At 38.0% G+C, this 22351-nt stretch overlaps 3 protein-coding genes across 8 annotated transcripts in view; 1 reads left to right on the top strand and 2 right to left on the bottom strand.

The window, feature by feature from the left end:
• crybb3 (crystallin, beta B3) overlaps nt 1-22351 on the top strand; it is a 783391-nt gene that overhangs the window by 506202 nt on the left and 254838 nt on the right. The gene's annotated exons all lie outside the window — the stretch shown is intronic.
• LOC137071536 (proteoglycan 4) overlaps nt 1-22351 on the bottom strand; it is a 163871-nt gene that overhangs the window by 39316 nt on the left and 102204 nt on the right. The gene's annotated exons all lie outside the window — the stretch shown is intronic.
• Nucleotides 5900-21363, bottom strand: LOC137072166 (histone-lysine N-methyltransferase set-1-like). The gene is made up of 5 exons (XM_067440383.1): nt 21355-21363; nt 20294-20437; nt 16029-16191; nt 10164-10251; nt 5900-5968 (listed from the first exon to the last, which is right to left on the bottom strand). Exons 2-5 carry the CDS (start codon nt 20400-20402, stop codon nt 5900-5902), a joined length of 429 nt encoding a protein of 142 aa, XP_067296484.1. The 5' UTR covers nt 20403-20437; nt 21355-21363.

Here is a 22351-nt window from a genome sequence, read left to right as displayed (position 1 = left end):
CGTGGGTCGTCTCATAACCCGCGGACCCCGTATGTCTATTTAATGGTCGCGGGTGCGGGGCGGGTTGTAAAAATATATACAGTGGTGCGGGGCGGGCCAAATAACTTCATAAAAGTGGCGCCGCGGGTTGGTGCACCACTAACAGTTACCCTGAACACTGCAAGAGTTCACATGCAGGTGTTCTTCTATCTTCTGGCGTCGCGTGTGAAATGTCTTCATCCCAGGTAACGTTACAGTCAGTGGCATGTTTCAGCATGTCGAATATAATTTCATGGGTTATATTTTTTTCAAACGCCAAATAATCGCGATTCTCACGTTTACAAGCCAGCGTCATTATAGTAGTCTATTGGTTACCGTTTTACAGAATCTATATGATACTTTCAGTTCAATGTTTGAGTGGTAGGTAATCACCGTAATAAGCATGACAGCATCGGTCGGGCACGTCTCCTTCAGCTCACGCCGACGAGCAAACGCTGGTCACATGTTGATCCTCGTCCTGCCTTTAATCCCATCACTTTTTCGTTTCCTTTTCTATACATACACATACATGGTACGGGGGCCCAGCAAGATGGCTTGTACCCAGGGCCCAAAATTTGGTGCTACGCCACTGGTCATGTGGAAACAAATGATCGATTTTATCCACAGCTTCTACGTCTATTTAAAACGTAGGGGGCGGGATGCTTTAGGACCTAGAGAGCATTTGATTGGGAAAAAATTGGTCAACTAAATATAAAAAAATTTATATGTGAAACATTTTTTATTCATTTTATATATAATTATTTATATTATATATTATATACAGTCTTGTTCAAAATAATAGCAGTACAATGTGACTAACCAGAATAATCAAGGTTTTTTGTATATTTTTTTATTGCTACGTGGCAAACAAGTTACCAGTAGGTTCAGTAGATTCTCAGAAAACAAATGAGACCCAGCATTCATGATATGCACGCTCTTAAGGCTGTGCAATTGGGCAATTAGTTGAATTAGTTGAAAGGGGTGTGTTCAAAAAAAATAGCAGTGTGGCATTCAATCACTGAGGTCATCAATTTTGTGAAGAAACAGGTGTGAATCAGGTGGCCCCTATTTAAGGATGAAGCCAACACTTGTTGAACATGCATTTGAAAGCTGAGGAAAATGGGTCGTTCAAGACATTGTTCAGAAGAACAGCGTACTTTGATTAAAAAGTTGATTAGAGAGGGGAAAACCTATAAAGAGGTGCAAAAAATGATAGGCTGTTCAGCTAAAATGATCTCCAATGCCTTAAAATGGAGAGCAAAACCAGAGAGACGTGGAAGAAAACGGAAGACAACCATCAAAATGGATAGAAGAATAACCAGAATGGCAAAGGCTCAGCCAATGATCACCTCCAGGATGATCAAAGACAGTCTGGAGTTACCTGTAAGTACTGTGACAGTTAGAAGACGTCTGTGTGAAGCTAATCTATTTTCAAGAATCCCCCGCAAAGTCCCTCTGTTAAAAAAAAGGCATGTGCAGAAGAGGTTACAATTTGCCAAAGAACACATCAACTGGCCTAAAGAGAAATGGAGGAACATTTTGTGGACTGATGAGAGTAAAATTGTTCTTTTTGGGTCCAAGGGCCACAGGCAGTTTGTGAGACGACCCCCAAACTCTGAATTCAAGCCACAGTACACAGTGAAGACAGTGAAGCATGGAGGTGCAAGCATCATGATATGGGCATGTTTCTCCTACTATGGTGTTGGGCCTATTTATCGCATACCAGGGATCATGGATCAGTTTGCATATGTTAAAATACTTGAAGAGGTCATGTTGCCCTATGCTGAAGAGGACATGCCCTTGAAACGGTTGTTTCAACAAGACAATGACCCAAAACACACTAGTAAACGGGCAAAGTCTTGGTTCCAAACCAACCAAATTAATGTTATGGAGTGGCCAGCCCAATCTCCAGACCTTAATCCAATTGAGAACTTGTGGGGTGATATCAAAAATGCTGTTTCTGAAGCAAAACCAAGAAATGTGAATGAATTGTGGAATGTTGTTAAAGAATCATGGAGTGGAATAACAGCTGAGAGGTGCCACAAGTTGGTTGACTCCATGCCACACAGATGTCAAGCAGTTTTAAAAAACTGTGGTCATACAACTAAATATTAGTTTAGTGATTCACAGGATTGCTAAATCCCAGAAAAAAAAATGTTTGTACAAAATAGTTTTGAGTTTGTACAGTCAAAGGTAGACACTGCTATTTTTTTGAACACACCCCTTTCAACTAATTCAACTAATTGCCCAATTGCACAGCCTTAAGAGCGTGCATATCATGAATGCTGGGTCTCATTTGTTTTCTGACAATCTACTGAACCTACTGGTAACTTGTTTGCCATGTAGCAATAAAAAATATACTAAAAACCTTGATTATTCTGGTTAGTCACATTGTACTGCTATTATTTTGAATACAAGACTGTATATATATGATACAATAATATGAACAATTATTTTAAATAAATAAAATATAAATAAATATTTATAAAACAAAATGATTATAGGATAGATCTGAGCTAAAGGTTCAACAAAAAGCGAGTTTTATAGAGCAGAGTTAAATTTGCAGTTTTGAGCTGTTTGTATTTTTTATGAAAAGCCTTTCTTATCTTTTGCTTACCATCCATCATATACAAAGAAAAATTATCACTTTTCATTTTTACTTTTAATCTATTTATCCAAACAAAAACCCATTGCCACATGCTTATTAAAACAAATTAAAAAACATTAAAATCCTGCTTATAGGACTAAAACAAAATTGCATTTTTCTGTGCTTATCCTTGATTAAAACTGCACCTAAAATAAAAATGTACTAGGCTAAATAAAGTATTTATATATTTTATAAATGCATTGAATCCCAAAATTTGTGTAGAATCAACATAAGCGAGTAATATTTATTACAGCATTTGCTCAAAAGTTGCCTGTGATTCTGATACAGTAACTCCACTTTGGACATAGTTTTACAAGTGTTGTATAAAAGGCCTATCCATACGATTCCATCAAGATGTGCATTAAAGTTTCATCACTGACAGCACATCCACTCAAAGGCCATTATGGGTTCAGTAGCGATGCGCGCAAGCGATATCAGAACCTACACCGTTGGCGCAGGCTCAAAAGAGATATTGAAAGAGAGAATGAGCTTGCTGACTCGAGGCTTTGTAGGAATGATTAGTGATTCTCTCTGCTTCAGAGCGCGGAAAAAGCTTTGCCAGTCTTTTTTGAAGCTTTTCCCTCGCTTTATCGGCCTCTCGCCTCTCAGACACCCAAAAAGTTGCAGGAAAAAAAAACCTTATCGACATGGTTGCAGCGCTCTCATTCCCTTTTGTGGGTCCAGAAGCAAAGCCAGAGATCCAAGCGACGTCTGTCAAACCTGAGAAAAGGTGTTTCGAGTCCAAAAGCTCCTTGCGGAACATCAAAGGGGTTTCATTACATAAACATTTACCCTAATAATAGAGGGGATAAGCGCATGAAGTCGTGCGAGATGGATGTTTGCGAGATGGCCCGATGAAGCTGGCAGTCCGTATGGAAGATGGAAATGACGCCTGATCAATCTTTGCTTCAACGCGGCTCCTAATTGCAGTGGCAGCTCGCAGCTAATTCCCCATGTCCCGCAGGCAGACGATAGCTCCGCATGACTCGCACAATTTGTCTTTCTAAAGCCGAGGATGATGGAATGCCACTATGAGAGAGCTAATGCGAGGACGTGTGGGGCGGGGACGCGTAACCGTTGTGTTTGTTGGTTTGCATCATACGGCTGTAATTTGGTGATTTCGAGATTATCAGATTATTTTCAGATTTGCCCATGAATGTGTTTGCTTAGCCAATCAACAGAACTGCTCCCTGTGTGAGCTTCACGAGCCTACTGACAGCCATGACGATGGATAATATTTTTTAATTTATTAAATTTAACTATTTCGGAAAAACACTTCACAAAAGCCTGCACACTGTAATAATGAAGGAAAAACATAAATTGCGAGATAAAACCACTGCTCAGAAACTGTGGTGTTCATTGAATAAACACTCTTAAGAAACAGTTTTTTGGACTGGTGTGTAGCCCCTTTATTTCTTCCACACTGAACCTCAATCATTAATCTATATATATATATTGTCATACTGCGAGCATTATTGGAACTGAAGGTGTCTGAAGAAACCAAGTCCAAACCTCCCATGGTCTCTCTTTAAACCAACCTGTGCTGCATTCCAGTTTGTTTTTATTATGCCCTTCATTTGCTAACCTATGTCTCGTTCACTCTGGTGTGCATGTTGCATTGTGGTATATGAAGCTGCCTGAAGTGTAAACATCGAAAAATCGAGGGACTCCATCAGTAAAAATCGAGGGCGCGAGGGTCTGTCCATATAAACTTGCCTCGTCCACTTCACAAAGTGGAACACACTTCAAAATGGCGGCAGGGATTCCCCCGCAGGGAAGTGCTCATAGGGAAGTTCACAAGTGGGTGTCTAAAAGTGGAGTGGAACCCAGCAACAGATGTGACTTAAACTACAATTCATCAACTGGCCGCTAGAAACAGGCTCCAAAAGGTCAAATCTGTATCTCCCCCACGTTAAAATGCCCAACTTTACAGCAGAAAAAATATGTTTACAGCCTGGTACAAAAAGTGTTTTTGGTCTATATGACAACTGTGAGGAGATGAATTTTGTATAACTCATTCATTTAAATTATATTAAGCATTGCATTTCCACATAATTAAGGACATGGCCACTTGAGTGACAGGTGGATATAAGTGGTAAAACATTTTGAAAAAAAGCACCTTTTGCCCCGCCACTGATGGCCCTCATCGCTTTGACTCTGAGTGGCAAAGGACAGGCACTTCTACACAAGCTACGCTAAAGATTTAAATATAATGTACAGTAGAAGTGCGTACCGGTCCACACCGAGCACTTCATATTATACAAGACCTGAAGGAAAGCATGCAGGGGATGAATTAGTTTGCAGTTCAATAGACAAGATCAGTGACATTTCAAGTTCAATGACATTTAACATCACACCTGTAGCAAAATATGGACATTACATACATTCCTTTGTGGGCATTGTAATATGACTTTAAACCATTCAAGCGCAAGAAAACCTGTGCGTGTACACAAAGCCGCCATTTATACGGTGTTCTCTTCTACGTATTTTTGCACTTGAACGGGCAAATACACACACACAAAGGAACTCAAAATATCCTCATTAACACAGTCAGTTAAACGCATTACAGTGTATTGGATCCGTGCAGATATTAAAGTTAAATTAGGAATTGATAAGCAGAATCGGAACTGTAATATTCAAATGATACCTGCCACAATGTCCTCATCTTAATTTGGAGTCTGACTAATTGCAATTAGTGTAAGGAATTAATTAGCCAATAACATTTTAATCGACTGGCAGTCCTATTACATAATCAGCCTCAGAATAAAATCACCACAGACCATTGCAGTAATATATTTCAGTACAATACTGTGCTATACTGATGACCAAACTGTTTCATATTTTGATTAAATGGCATGTCTGATTCAGCTTCTGGCTGTACAACGTACTTATGCTATTCTCCAAAACCTAGATTTATTTTTATTTTTGCTTAAAATGCAGAGATCTTCCTCTCTGTAGGTGGGAAGTTATTTGAAGTAATAATAACAAAAGAGCTCTGTAGCAGCACTCAGATCCAGACTGCAGTGTGTCGAGCACTCTGTACATTTAAACTGATTTCAGATTTGGCCAGACGCCTTTTATCAATTGATTGATTGGACCCTGAAGGTGCGTAGTTTGTTGCATTTGGCCTCAGTCAGTTCTGAACCAAGTGATTCAATAGCTAATCAAATATAAGGCTTGAGGCAGTAATTGTGAACTCTGTTAAAACACACACACACACACACACACACATACCTACTTAACCCAAATGTGAGGACATATGACTGGGAACCCTACCTTTAGGGACACCCCTTTCTGAAGGGTCTAGAGACAAGAGAAAGATATGACTGCACTTCTGGAGAAGCACACATTACACTTATCACTTGATTTTATCAATAAAAGCCTTCCTTAAAGACCTGACATTTTACCTTCACTTTGGGGACAGTATTTTTTATGTCCCATTTGGGGACAAACACAAACTCTGATCTAGTGGTACTTTGAGGACTATGATGATACACAGACTCTGGGTAAGGTATACTTTCAGGACTTTGTTAAGATATTATAAATTAACACACAGAAGAAGTGAATATTACAATTCAAAGTTTTAATACTGGATAATGAAACCAGGCTAGAGCAGAGATACAGGTGTGAGAGAGGAAACTGGGTTTCTTCATTTCTTCACGATCACTGAAAATGGCCAGCCTACATTTTGTCTCATCTGTAGCTTGAGATCAAGTGCCTTTGGCTTGCTCAGTTGGGGAATGACAATTAACATTCAGAAATATTGTTGATTTGACTGTATTGACTATCAGAGGACAACATTTTAACTGAATTGGGCTAAATAATGACACTATTGTCTTCTGTAGAACTGTTTTACAGCTGAAATTGAAGTCATTTCATAATTGTTGAAATTTGCAAGTTATGTGTGTGAAGGTGATCTGAAACGATCTGTTATTGTATAATGTGCTATAGAAATAAAGCTGACTTCACTTCATGACAGAGAACACTTCACTGGCCACTGCCTGTATCCCTATAGTTCATTTAGCAGTGACGGCACTTCAGGAGTTTCTCAGCAGTCATCTGTGGCAGCTCACTGGGGCTTTAAGACATTAGGCTTGTGTTTCAGTTAAGTGTGATCATTGTCAACAAAAACCTCTATACAAATAAAAATAGTGACACACACTCTGATTCAATTACTTTTTGCGGACTTGAGTAACACACTCTGTTTAAATGACTATTTGAGGACTCGAGCAACACACACACTACGATTAAATGACTATTTGAGGACTCGAGCAACACACACACTACGATTAAATGACTATTTGAGGACTCGAGCAACACACACACTACGATTAAATGACTCTCTGAGGACTCGAGTGACACACACACACTCCAATTAAATGACTCTTTGAGGACTCGAGTGACACACACACTCCGATTAAGTGACTCTTTGAGGACTCGAGGGACACACACACTCCGAGTAAATGACTCTTTGAGGACTCGAGTGACACACACACTCCGATTAAATGACTCTTTGAGGACTCGAGTGACACACACACTCCGATTAAGTGACTCTTTGAGGACTCGAGGGACACACACACTCCGATTAAATGACTCTTTGAGGACTCGAGTGACACACACTCCGATTAAGTGACTCTTTGAGGACTCGAGTGACACACACACTCCGATTAAGTGACTCTTTGAGGACTCGAGTGACACACACACTCCGATTAAGTGACTCTTTGAGGACTCGAGGGACACACACACTCCGATTAAATGACTCTTTGAGGACTCGAGGGACACACACTCCGATTAAGTGACTCTTTGAGGACTCGAGTGACACACACACTCCGATTAAGTGACTCTTTGAGGACTCGAGTGACACACACACTCCGATTAAGTGACTCTTTGAGGACTCGAGGGACACACACACTCCGATTAAGTGACTCTTTGAGGACTCGAGGGACACACACACTCCGATTAAATGACTCTTTGAGGACTCGAGGGACACACACCCTCCGATTAAATGACTCTTTGAGGACTCAAGTGACTTCAAGCTCTGATTTAATATTAACAGTACTGAACACATTGTGGTGCAAGTGCATATTGCAGTTAATGACAGATATAACATTAAATGATTTTTTTTTTTATAAAAACATTTGAAAAGAACAATCAAAAATCTAATAACTTGGAAGTGGGAATGATTCTCAATGCCCAACTATCCTCTGTACTTCCTCCATCCACCTCTCCTCCATCTTTCCATCCCCTTTACATTATCTCCTCTATCTTTTCACCCCCTTTACATTCTCTCCTCTATCTTTCCATCCCCTTTACATTCTCTCCTCCATCTTTCCATCCCCTTTACATTATCTCCTTCATCTTTCCATCCCCTTTACATTATCTCCTCCATCTTTCCATCCCCTTTACATTATCTCCTCTATCTTTTCACCCCCATTACATTCTCTCCTTCATCTTTTCACCCCCTTTACATTCTCTCCTCTATCTTTCCATCCCCTTTACATTATCTCCTCCACCTTTTCACCCCCTTTACATTCTCTCCTTCATCTTTTCACCCCCTTTACATTCTCTCCTCTATCTTTCCATCCCCTTTACATTATCTCCTCCACCTTTTCACCCCCTTTACATTCTCTCCTCCACCTTTTCACCCCCTTTACATTCTCTCCTCTATCTTTCCATCCCCTTTACATTATCTCCTCCACCTTTTCACCCCCTTTACATTCTCTCCTTCATCTTTTCACCCCCTTTACATTCTCTCCTCTATCTTTCCATCCCCTTTACATTATCTCCTCCACCTTTTCACCCCCTTTACATTCTCTCCTCTATCTTTCCATCCCCTTTACATTATCTCCTCCACCTTTTCACCCCCTTTACATTCTCTCCTTCATCTTTTCACCCCCTTTACATTCTCTCCTCTATCTTTCCATCCCCTTTACATTCTCTCCTCCACCTTTTCACCCCCTTTACATTCTCTCCTTCATCTTTTCACCCCCTTTACATTATCTCCTCTATCTTTCCATCCCCTTTACATTATCTCCTCCACCTTTTCACCCCCTTTACATTCTCTCCTCCACCTTTTCACCCCCTTTACATTCTCTCCTCTATCTTTCCATCCCCTTTACATTATCTCCTCCACCTTTTCACCCCCTTTACATTCTCTCCTTCATCTTTTCACCCCCTTTACATTCTCTCCTCTATCTTTCCATCCCCTTTACATTATCTCCTCCACCTTTTCACCCCCTTTACATTCTCTCCTCTATCTTTCCATCCCCTTTACATTATCTCCTCCACCTTTTCACCCCCTTTACATTCTCTCCTTCATCTTTTCACCCCCTTTACATTCTCTCCTCTATCTTTCCATCCCCTTTACATTATCTCCTCCACCTTTTCACCCCCTTTACATTCTCTCCTCCACCTTTTCACCCCCTTTACATTCTCTCCTCTATCTTTCCATCCCCTTTACATTATCTCCTCCACCTTTTCACCCCCCTTACATTCTCTCCTCCATCTTTTACATTACAGTTAACAGCTTTAAATAGTAAAGAAATGTATTCATACAGTCAACAATTTTTATATTTATATATGAATGTAAAGAATACATATAGGGTAAACGTACCTATTAAGCTCACCAAAATCTACATTGAGACATTAGTGCATAGGGTATTAGTTTGAGTACAAGAAGTTGTGTAAAAATAAAATATTAATCTCTCACACAATAATATTTAATTTTGTTTTACATTAAAAAGGATTTAAATTAAGATATCCATCATTAGATGCAAAAAGTCTGGCTGTGCTTAATGGGGACACTTTACACCCCTATTGCCAATAAGCTCACAAGATGTTTTTTGGGAAAATTCTGTTTTGTTTATTTCTTGAAGTGATAAACTGTCACCTGTCTGTTTGTGAAGTATTTACATAGACGATTAATGTGGATAAGTTTAAAGAGAGAACACTGAGCTTTATTGTAATAGCAGACCCTTTTTTAATTATTAAATATTATTAAATTAATAGTAGGAGAGTTTTACCGTGCTGCCTGTTGTAACCGGACGAGGTGCACTGTTTGAATGCTGAACGGAGATGATTGAGAGCCGCAGCGGAGGCAAGACGAGTTTCCATAAAGATCCGTAAAACTTTAATTTAACAATGTAAATATTCTTCTGTCCCTCATATTAAGCTATGGAATGGCTCCAAATGACTTTACATATATTGCTCGAAACCTTAATTGGTGCTAGCTTGTCTATTTCATTTAGTCCATAACTCCCCCTTGTGCTTTAGACCTACAAAAGAGAGCTATAAGACAACTATTTCAGACAACCACGATTAGATCAAATAACCATATTTCATTATCGCAACAGGCCTAATTAATGATCAATCTTTTTAGGATTCTCTTGAGTACCTTGACTCGCCACGGCCAATCGGAGTCGCCATAATTGTATGTGATTTCTTCGCCAGGTAGAATGTCTCGCACAGCAAAGAGACAAAGGTGAGGTTTTCTGCTTACTTCAACGGTTCTCATTTTGCATGTAGGATTCCTGTGCTCATCGTTTACAAGTCTTCCCAAGGACCCGTCTTCTTTAGATGCATCCATGCTATAAAGACATAAAACTCAGCTTAAGGAGACATACAGGATCTGCAGAGAGAAGGGTCTGAGAACCACTGATCTATATGATAGAATCACTGCAACATCCTCTCAGCTCTCAGATGAAGGCATCTAACATTTACCATTTTGTTCTCTTTTGGGAATATGGGGAATACAAACAAAACTCAACACAACTGCACTCAATACTCTTCAAGTCAGTTCATGGGGACTTCAAAGTATTAAAGGAACACTCCACTTTTTTTGAAAATAGGCTCATTTTCCAAGTCCCCTAGAGTTCAACAGTTGAGTTTTACCGTTTTTGAATCCATTCAGCCGATCTCTGTATCTGGTGGTAGCACTTTTAGCACAGCTTAGCATACATCATTGGATCGTATTAGTCCATTAGCATCGCTCTCAAAAATGACCAAAGACTTTATTTTTTCAAAGATAATATTTTTCCTATTTAAAACTTGACTATTCTGTAGTTACATCTTGTACCAAGACCAACGGAAAATTAAAAGTTTAGATTTAGATTCCTGCGTAGTAATCATGGAACTTTGCGGCCGTACCATGGGTTCAGCGGAGCAACGATATTACGCAGCACCTGAAAGTAGTCCTCAGATAGGTAGCTTCCAATGCGACCAGCACTAAGTTTGTGACATTGCAGATAATGCAGAGTTGCAGCCGGCAAATTATGAATGGGATTTACCAGTGCGATTAGCCATGGTTCTGTGTGTCGTGAAGGGCTCTGATAGTGAGTCGAAGGTGTATTCTAGCATCATGTTTCACAGAATACCAACGAAAATCAAGGAACAAAAGAATCAGTGGTTGACTGCTCTGAACCATAGATATCAAAACGCCGGTAGATTCAAACAAGAAACTGCGTGTTTGCTCAAAGCATTTGGGACCAGATGACTATTTGGAAAACATGGACAGTGTTACCGCGGTACGGCGTCTAAAGGATACGGCCAGACAGGGCGAAGTGTATCATCCCCCATGGCTGTAAGCATACAATTTTTTTTTTTTTTTTTGTTAGCTTGAACGAGCAGATTGAAAAGCACTGCTGTTGTCTTTAGCTAACATTACCTGTGAATGCAATCACGAAGCGTGGGGGTTTGCGCGGCCATTTGGTTTATACAGTATATAACGTTAGTAGTTTTGTTGTAGCGTTCTGGTGAGGTAGTGTATCAGGGTATCTGCAGGTTTCACTAAGTCAAATTTAAGACTTTTTAAGACCTTTTTAAGACCATTATGAATAAATTTTAAGACCTATATTGCGCAATAAAAAAAAACATGCATAGGAAATGCAGAATCACTCAATTACTTAAACTTATATTATTTAATTTATTTAAATTGAACAAAGTATTAGTAAACTTATTATTCATAGCTCAATCCCACCAGGATTAGCATATATACTGTATATATCTTCTTCTTTTTTTTTTTGACCAAAATTATTTTTTATTTTGTGGTGGTCACTTCCATAAATTTGCAAACATTTTTTTTTTTTTTTCATAATTAGGATGCAACATTAACCATATTATAATGTTAGATGCACAATAGTCACACATGGCAATAAAACTAACAAAATGCATGAAACTTGTTTGGTAGGCCTATTACAAAAACAAAAAAGGCTGTGGTGTGCTATCTATCTTTAATAACACGATCGGTTGGGGTGGGAAATATGACCAACATCTTAAAAGTAAACCACAGCAATAAGCAATTGCTTAATATAAGTAAAACGTTTTCAAGTAATTACGTAATCAAGTAATCGGTCAGTAATAAAATATATACTTATAAACAAATGACAGTAGGACAAATAAATACAGCATAAAGATGCATATCTACAAAGAGGAACACTCCACCGGTTTTAGAAATAGGGCTTATTCAACTTCTTTAGACATTTAGATATGTGGGCAAATGCATTTGTCTCAGTGCATGCATTGTTTTAGTTTGGCAGGGTCGCCGCTAGCTTAGCTTAAAATGCATTTCCCCACATATCTAAATGTAGGAAAGTTGAATAAGCCCGATTTCTAAAAAAGTTGGAGTGTTCCTTTAAGTGTAAGTACTGTTTTCCCCGTTTGTGTTGTTGTTAAGCTATATTAGTTTGCTTTCACTTTGAGAACTTACTAATGTGCAGATCCAGTACTTTACTGACACGTCCCAAACTTTTTAACTCAAATCAGTATATAGACATATGCATAATGTGTGTATTTGATCATTCAAGAGTAACGTTAGGCTGGTGTAGACTGGTGTAGTCTACGTGATAGGCGGGTATACGCCGTATACCCACTAGGAAAGGCCAAGGATTTCCGTATACCCAACTTTAAAAAAGCGTGAAGTTACTTTATAAGCGTGAAGATACTTTTAATAACATGTATTTTCGTCCCCCGCACTTTTACTGGGTCTCACCGATCCTAGTCGAACCACTCCGAGCGGGATTCGAACCGGCGTTATGGGGCGGGCAAGTTAACAAGGACGCTAAAGACAGCTTTCTCTAACCTCGGTTGATAGCTCGTTTCTTGAAGTCTTGGGCAAGTGTATTTAGATAGAAACCAATGTGAATACATCAAGATTTAAATTCAGAGACAAAAAATTATGTATGCATGACCTGTCATTTTATTCGTATCTAAATATCTAAATATGAGGAGGGCGCTCTCACAGAAAGTCCAAAAGCGGATTCGTAGAAACTTACTGTCGCGCCGGAGCTGCAGCTGAAGGAAAACAATCGTTATGAGCTGAAACGTGACGACGACAATCAGACGATTGCGACAATAGATGCTTTATGTGTGTTTTTCAAGCCATCTCAATGTAGGCTATTTATTGACAATAAGTATAGGCCTTTCATATAATGCAGTGCTAACGGACAGCTTTTTTAATGTTTAGTATCTGCTCACCACGGCTGCATTTATTTAATCAAAAATAAAGTTAAAACAGTAATATTGTGAAATATCATTACAAATTAAAACCGCTTTTTTTCTATGTGAATATATGTAATTTATTCCTGTGATCAAAGCTGAATTTATCATCATTACTCCAGTCTGCAGTGTCACATGATCCTTCACTAATCATTCTCATATTGAGATTTCATAATCAAGAAACATTTATGATTATTATCTGTGTTGGAAAAAATTATCTGTGTTACTGCTTAAAAATGTTGTGGAAACCAAGATATATTTGATTTTTCAGGATTCTTTGATAAATAGAAAGTTCAATGGACAGCATTTATTTGCATTTATTAAATAAATCATTATCTTTTGTAATATTAAAAATATCACTTGTGATCAATTTAATGCATGTCTGATCAATGTTTGAATGGTATGGAGGTTTCCACAAAAATGAAGCAGCACCATGAGCAGCAAAACTGTTTTCAACACTGATAACAATCATAAATGTGTGTTGGAAGGATCATGTGACACTGAAGACTGGAGTAATGATGATAAATTCAGCTTTGATCACAGGAATAAATTGCACTTTACTATATATTCACATAGAGAACAGCTGATTTACATCAGAATAAAGGTTTATTGTTCACTCTTAAATGTACATTAATAAATTGACAGCTGATAAAACCTTTGCTCCAGGTACCATAACACAAAAGATGATATTTTGAAAAATGTTGGTAATCAGACAGTTGGCAGCACCCATTGACTTTCACAGTAGGAAAAAATATCAATGAAAGTCAATAGGTGCTGCCAACTGTCTGATTACCAACGTATCATCAAAATATCATGTTAAACAAAATATGTTAAACAGAAGAAAGAAACTCATACAGTTTTGGAACAAATTGAGGTTGAGGAAATAACAATTTTCATTTTTGTGTGAACTATACCTGTAAGAGCTACATTTAGCCTGTAATGTTATATGAATATGGTACCTGGAGCACAGGTTTTATCAGCTGACTGTCTTTTGTTGCTTATAATAAATTGGAATGTTGATAACACATAAGCAGTCTTTAATAATGCTCTCAATTACATGTAGATGCATACTTTATGCATTAGTCAGTGTGGTGGAGCCTATGGGATGTCGCTCTGGGATGGGTGCGTATGAGGCTGGGAGGGGAAAAAAAAAAAATCACAGTATACTCACTACAAAAAACTAGACTACACCACTGGGCTAATGAGCATAGAAATAACACATTCAATACACTCGCGCGAGCGCTGACAGGCAGCAAACACACGCAGCCTGACATCGGAGTTTAGAGTTTACAACACTGATATTAACTCTTTTTAGTGCAATCGGGTATATTATACTTTTATTTGGTCATTATGCAAGATGGTGAGAAAGATTAGTCTTTGCGTTCACGATCGCGGAACTGCAAGAACCGTCAGACTCAGCTGAAGAATAAAATCCGTTTTATGCGTCTGTGGTACAACCTGAAAGAGACTCGTGCCAATAACACGAAAGCTGATTGGCTGCAATACAAGATGCATGCTTGTCTAATTTGTAGTTGTAATAGAGCAAACAATAGTTGGTCTAGCGAAAGAAAGAACTACAAACACCACGGAACAAACACACACGCACGCGCGTGCTGCGGGAGGCAAGAGCATTTCAATGAGGTAGCGTTACATGGATGTAGAAAAATTAAGACCAGTTTAACATTATTTAAGACCAAGAACGCAATGCTTCCGCAAATTTAAGACTTTTTAAGGCCTTATATTTTGATTTTGAAATTTAATACTTTTTAAGACTTTTTAAGACTCCGCGGGGACCCTGGTGTATAGTTTGATTAAAATAGAATGTGGAATTGCCGGTATTGTTTATCTACACAGTTTTCTTGTAAAAAATACTACGTTAGTGATGTTGCGTTCTGTGCCGAGGCTTCGGAGCGTGTCTCCTGCATTAAATTTTGCGGCTGCCAAAAAAATGTTTGTCCCGTCAAAGCCTTATTTGGTCAGTTATTGTGATTTATGAGTGATAGATGAGGGCGCATGTTAACTGAGTGACAGAGAGAAAGAGCGGAGCGTGCCCACTCTCTCTGTCTTTATAATAAGCACCATCTTAGCATATTTCATTCATATATTACGTTAGTCAAAATCAAAAGGTCGGAAGACCGAATCCATGTCGGACTATTTTTCCTTGAATGTTGACTCTTCTCTGACTCACCAGTTTGAATCTGCTCTCTTCTGCCCCAGTCTGTTCAGCCACACTTTCTCTTTCACATTTCAAAAGCTCGTCTTCAGTGTAACTGTTATTCCGGTTTAAATAGATAGGTTCGGGATCTACACCAAAGTAAATATCTTCTGAATCATCTCTCACAAACGCCTCCATGGTTACAACGCGCGCTGCTCTCTGAGCAAGCAGATCGTCACGCTGGTAATATTAACGGAGGTTTGCCTATTTTCAGGCGCTGTGTCATATCATTGCGCCGCTGCACCCATGACGGCCGCAAAGTTCCTACGCAGGAATGAGAAAGTAGTTCCTAGCTATAACGGTCTAAAAAATAGCAACTTTTCATTTTTCGTTGGTCTTAATACACGATGTAACTATAGAAGAGTCAAGTTTTAGATAGGAAAAATATTGAAAGTCTTTGGTCATTTTTTTGAACACTTGTGCTGATGGTCTAATATGATTCAATGATGTATGCTAAGCTATGCTAAAAGAGCTACCGCCAGATAAAGAGATCGGCTGAATGGCTTCAAAAACGGTAAAACTCAACTGTTGAACTCTAAGGGACTTGGAAAATGAGCCTATTTTCCAAAAAATAAAAAAAGAGTGTTCCTTTAAGTATCTTACAGCAGCTGAAATTTAAGCATCCCATCTACATCAATCCAACAGTCCTGTACTCACCACCAATTTTTGCCATGCCACTGAAAATCAAACAGGAAGATGTTTTCAGCTTCGGTGTAGTGTTGAGTTCGGTCAAGACTCTCTTCTGAACTCAGAAGTTCACCTCGGTATTCAAGAACAAAATCACCTCTGAAAAAAGCTTCAGTGGTGAAAACGCCACGATCTAAAGAGGAGAAACACATAAGCTTCAGCAGTTTCTCTAAAGTCAACTATTATTTTGATTATTACTCAAAGTTCTTTGCCATATGATGTAAATTACTGAATGAAAATAGTCAATAGCCAGGCTAATCTTGAAGTACTTTATATTTTACTATAAAATCTTAAAATTATACAGTTCAAATTCCACACTTTCTTACACAAATAATATTATCATGGCTATATATTGTTTAGAATAGATTTCTGCAGGCCGCCCCGGTAGTTCACACCCCCCGGTTCCCTCCACAAAAACCCTATAGGATTTTCCACTGGCGTTTGTATTACTGCAGAAAATAAGCTCACTTTAGTCTATAAAATACACCTCAGTTGCAAAACTTCAACATCCTCACGGTTAAGCTTCAACAACTTGTCTATAATGTGTCTGTGTTGCATTATTTTAAAAGAAAATCCTGTTTTGTGTACATGCATCTCTTCCGGATAGGTTTTCTTTGTGTTATATGGACGTTTTATTTGGCTTCTATAGTTTAGATAAAAGTATAGAGTTTTGTTGTTGTGTTGATAAATGTGCCTCCAGGAGCTCTAACCCAAAGTTTCACAGACAAGGCTTAATCTAGTCCCAAACTAATATGGATGTTTGAGCTGTTTTAACTGAAAGCAGCTTGCACTGACAGATCTTAAAGATGCCCTAGAATGGGAAACTGCATTTACCTTGGCATAGTTGAATAATAAGAGTTCTGTACATGGAACTAACATACCGTGAGCCTCAAACCACACCACAGTTTCCTCCTTCATGTAAATCTTGTGCTTGAAAAAGACCACTAAAAAACGGGCGAATCCACACATAACACGACTGTGATGCAACAGTCAGGATCATTAATATTTACGCCTCCCCAAATTTGCATATACCAGCCCATGTTCAAGTCCAGGCAGTATTAAAGGGTTAGTTCACCCAGTAATGTAAATCCTGTCATTAATTCCTCCTGTGGTTGGCCAGCCGTCAGACCTCCGCTCATCTTCACACACAGATGAAGATATTAGTGTTGAAATCCGATGGCTCAGAAAGGCCTTCATTGACACCAATGTCATTTCCTCTCTCAAGACCCATAAAGGCACTAAAGACGTCGTTACAAAGCCCATCTCACTACAGCGGCTCTACAATCATTTTATGAAGCGACAAGAATAGTTTTTGTGCGCAAACAAAAAATCAAAAATAGCGACTTTATTTAACTTTATTCTGAGCCTCAGACGTGAATTAATGAAGCACCGTAACGGCGCATGCGAATAGAGCCGCCGTTCTGACACATGACCCGGAAGCTAGGAGCTTTGTTTAAAGCAGAGGAAGACACGCCATATCTAAGCTGTTGAATTCTACATTGATTGCGCTTTAGGTCTTGGCGTAGTGCTCAAAATGGGGCTAAAGTGTGCATTTCATGGATGCCCGAACTGTGCTTGACGCCATATTCTCGTGCATGCGTCGTTACGATGCTTCATGAGTTCATGTCTGAAGCTCAGAATAAAGTTAAATAAAGTCGCTATTTTTGATTTTTTGTTTGCGCACAAAAACTATTCTGGTCTCTTCATAGATGATTGTAGAGCCGCTGTAGTGAGATGGGCTTTGTAACGACGTCTTTAGTGCCTTTATGGGTCTTGAGAGAGGAAATGACATTGGTGTCAATGAAGGCCTTTCTGAGCCATCGGATTTCAACACTAATATCTTCATCTGTGTGTGAAGATGAGCGGAGGTCTGACGGCTGGCCAACCACAGGAGGAATTAATGACAGGATTTACATTACTGGCTGAACTAACCCTTTAATGTGGACCTGCACCGAATTAACAGAAGTTCTGCAGGTGTTGTGAAGATGGACATTAGTTAATTAGTTTGGAACAACTTGAGGGTGAGGAAATGATGACAGAATTTTTATTCTTAAGTGAACTATCCCTTTATTGTGCATAATCAGGTTAAGAATGTGTATGTAAACATTGACTTTGGGATGATGGAACTGGAAGTGCAAAGATGCAACTTTTTTTATTTTAGGGCTCATTCCTGCAGAACTCTATTCAGGAATCTTTGCACAATAAAAATATGTATATATACTAGGGCTGCCCCCAAATAGTCGACTAAACGTTAGTCGATATGAAGAGGGCTTGGTCGAATACATTTTCATTAGGTGGTTAGTCGCAAAAAAAAATCACGTGAAAAAATTATGCAATCAGGGGCTGCGCAGTCACGCCCGTTCACACATACTCCGTCTGCAGTGCGTGTGCGGTGCGCATTTTTTTTCCGTACCCATGTTAACGGATTACATCTATCACACTGCATGCGGATGCGGTCCTGCAGCAGTGTGACGATCGTTTTCGTACCTAATCTATTTTTTTATGCTGTTTTTGAATAGCCTATTGTAAGTTTCTAATTTAAAATGTTTGTGATTTTTGGCTATAACCTATGTTTAAATGTTTTGCCACTTGTGTGAGCTAAATCTAAAGTACTAGGCTATATAAATATGAATTAATGAATTTAATAAAATGTTGTTTAAATGTAGGCTAGTATGTTAACCTGACTTCTATGAAAAAGTAAACAAAGAGAATTGCAATTCTGACGAGCCATGTTCACTAACAACTTTTGGATTTTAAATAAAAAATAATGAAAAAATGCTGTGTTTGTGGTATGCAACAGCGGATCAGTTGCGGACTGCAAACGCAGCGTATGTGAAAGCACAACAGGGCGTGCGGCTCCTGCACCGCATACACACCGCAACACGCACCGCACACGCACTGCAGATGGAGTATGACATGACATCACAGCAACGAGAGATCAACGAGACCTCGTGGTATACCAAAGCGCACTTGTGGGAGAGGTGTCTGGCTGATGCTAATAATTATATCAGGAAAAAAGTCCAAAGTGTGGGATCATTTTGAAAACTTGAAGGACGTCCCGAAAAAGGCTGTTTGCAAACTCTGCACACAAACATTTGCCTATCGCTCGTCAACATCGAATAGTCTATGTCTTATCATTTAAAATATGTAAGTAGTAACGTTTCCTTTTTGTAGTGTTTCTGTTTGCTATCTGTTTATAACGGGTAGGCTATACGAATAAATAAATACATATTATTTTTATTTATTCGTTTTTATAAAATGCAGTTGTTGTTTTTTATTCTGTAAGAAAAATTAGTCTGATGTTTGCAATTTGTTGTTTCCAGTCAAGACTCATCCGTCGTCTTAATGGCAGTTTGCGGCTTTGCCCTGATATTTTTTATCTGTATTAGTGTTCTTTAAATAATTTGTTCCACATTTTGTCTTAAATATTTGTTCTAAACAATTTAATCAAAGACTTAGGCTGTTGATTTGTTTGCCGCCTTCTTTTTTTTATTCTAAGTTTTGGCATTGTGCGATGTGCATTTATTAAATTGTTAGTTTTTGTTAATTTTTCTTTTGAACAATATAAAAAGTATATTAATTTTCCACTGTATTTTATACCAAACAGCGTTTTTGCTACAGTACTTGTTTTGTACTAGACCTAAGTTACTAATACGTTTATTTAATTCATTTTAAAGAACGAATTTTATTTTATTTTATTCAAAACAGTTTGTTTTTGTTTTTTACTTGTAACTGTTACAGTTTGTATTTTTGATAATAAATTATTAAAATGCACAGGCAGTCTGATTGCTGATTTTTATGTTATTTTTAGCCTATAACGTTCCGGCCGTAAGCGCTGTATAGGCTACTTTAAACGCTTTACTATTCTGTTTTAAGCACTTTTTTTTTACTTACTTATTTTATTTTGAACGCGCTAATATCATGCTTTAGCTTTTTCTGTCATATGGAAGTGTTAAACTTCAACTTGGACTATACCTTTCCTTGTATATACACAAGTTTTTATATTAATATCATAAATGAATGATTATTCGACTAATCGCTAAAATGCAGGAGTGTTAGTCGACTAGGAATATCTTTAGTCGGGAGCAGCCCTAATATATACATATAATATAATGTACTGTTCAACTTGTGAAACATGAATATTAGTTGACCTTACTGCCATGACTCGCCTTACGTTAAATCCTCAGTTTTATAGATTAATGTTATTACTGAACTGCTCAGTCGTAAATACTTGCCTTTATATGTGCTGATGAACCGCTCTTGAAGCCCAGGCTTGTCCATTTCACAGGTCATGTGATGTTCGGCGTCCTGCAGAGGTATTCTACGCCTTTTGTTTCCCAGCATGATGGCATAGATGCAAAATGTATTTCTTGCGATGACTGGCAATAAAAGAAAAAAGAAATAAAAAGAAATATAAGGTGAATAGAATAAAACGGCATATTTAAAAATCTTGTTGATCTTACTAGCATTGTTTACCCAAAAAACTTGCATAATTAACATACTAACCCTCATGTTCAAACCTGTGTGGTGTTTTTCTGTGGAACACTGAAGTATATGATATCACAGGCTCTACTCAGAGCCCCAAAACCACTGCTGCTTTTGTGTCTTTTGAATAGATTCATTGACACCGATCTATATTCATATTTGATTTAAGAGCTAAATCATATTAGTCAGTGACCTGCTAGATTCACATACACTCTTTTTTATGTGCTTTTGCCTGCTCTGGAGCTTGAAACACACAATTAAAACACTATTAAGTGTCTAAAACTGTCATTATGCAAAATAGCTCTGTGATAAATAAAACAACATGGATAATTTTGGGTTCCACAGAAGAAGAAAAAAGCTTTTTGGGTAAATAATGTAATAATGTATTAGATAAAAGTAAAAAATTATATCAAATAATAATGATAATAATAATATAAATTAATTATTATTTTAAATTACAAGACATAATATTGATATTTTACAACACTTTTGAGAAAAACAATGATATATGTACTGACTCATTATTGGGTCAGATTGAACTAATTAAATTGCAGAATCTAAAGTAATGTTACTAATATATGAAATATAACACAATTATATTTACTGATCAATGCCTGCACATGCCAATAAACAGTTTTCCCCTTATTTCAACAAATCATCAACTGAGAAGCAAACTCAAATACAATCGTTAAGTAAATAAAACATTAACACAATATAATTTCACCACTTAAGTAAGCATACATCTTACTAACTTTACTATTTCACAAAGTATTTGGTCATGATGCATTTTCAGGACAAGACTTGAGCTCACCTTTCCGACGTTGATTGATGGGGGGCTGTCGTCTGTCACGTGTCTGCATTTCCAGGGAAAGCACGTGCACATCCAAGGTCGCTGATTTGCGTAAATGACGTAGTGACGTATTTGGATTTCAAGTTGAAACTGTCATTACATTTTTTTTTTACCAAATAAATATTTTTCCAAACGCATAGAAAATTATCAGATTATCTTTGTTTTAATCACAGTATTGGTTATTCAAACGTATTTTTTTAATCCGTTGTGGAGTAAAACAATACCAATTCGTAGCTTAGTTTACTTTCTTCATTATTAAATCATTCACTGCTGTGAGATTATTTAGATGATCAAAATCAAACTTTAATGTGAACTTTATTAACAGCATTATCTTATTTTTATTTATTTAATAAATTGATTGTATTTTACATTAAATATAAAGGGCAGAAAAGCTGTTAGACCTTGTAAAAGTTCTTGGAAAATTGTTGTGAAAAGTGTTGTGGCTATATATCTTTGAGCATCTTATGATCAGCTGCCTCTCTGTCACTTGCCCCCAGTCTCAGTCACTCTGAAAGCGCGCTCTGCTGCTGCTGCTGTGGGGGAGGGGCGGGCGCGCGCGCTCGGTGGGGGAAGGGCGGCGAGTATGAGCAGAGCCACCTTCACACTGTCAGAGTCAGCTCAGCTCAGCTAGGGTCAGGGTTAGTGGAGATACAATGGCTCTTAAAATCAAAGTAAGAATAAAGCTGTAAACAAACATGTACATGTGCCAGCTTGATTCATGATTCTTTTAAAAACTTTTTGTTCTTTTTTTATTACTATAGCCTCTCTCTCTCTCTCTCTCTCTCTCTCTCTCTCTCTCTCTCTCTCTCTCTCTCTCTCTCTCTCTATATATATATATATACACATACATACATACACATAAAGAAAATGTTTGCTGTACTGCTCTCCTTTAGGGTTAGGGTACAGCTTTTCTCAGTCACTTTGGTACATTTCTGGAATCAAACTATTCCTTTTTTAA

The sequence above is a fragment of the Pseudorasbora parva genome, chromosome 3, assembly GCF_024679245.1.
Source record: "Pseudorasbora parva isolate DD20220531a chromosome 3, ASM2467924v1, whole genome shotgun sequence".
NCBI lineage: Eukaryota > Metazoa > Chordata > Actinopteri > Cypriniformes > Gobionidae > Pseudorasbora > Pseudorasbora parva.
Note: the sequence above shows the minus strand (reverse complement) of the source record. Positions and strands in the feature narration are given on the sequence as shown.

What these genes read in the sequence shown, in the direction of transcription:
- LOC137072166 (XM_067440383.1), bottom strand. Translation starts at nt 20,402, where the DNA reads ATGCTGGGAAACAAAAGGCGTAGAATACCTCTGCAGGACGCCGAACAT. An exon ending in GTTCATCAGCACATATAAAG is followed by an intron (nt 16,192 to 20,293) that starts GCAAGTATTTAC and finishes TCTCCTCTTTAG; the next exon opens with ATCGTGGCGTTTTCACCACT. An exon ending in TGGCATGGCAAAAATTGGTG is followed by an intron (nt 10,252 to 16,028) that starts GTGAGTACAGGA and finishes ATGTCTTTATAG; the next exon opens with CATGGATGCATCTAAAGAAG.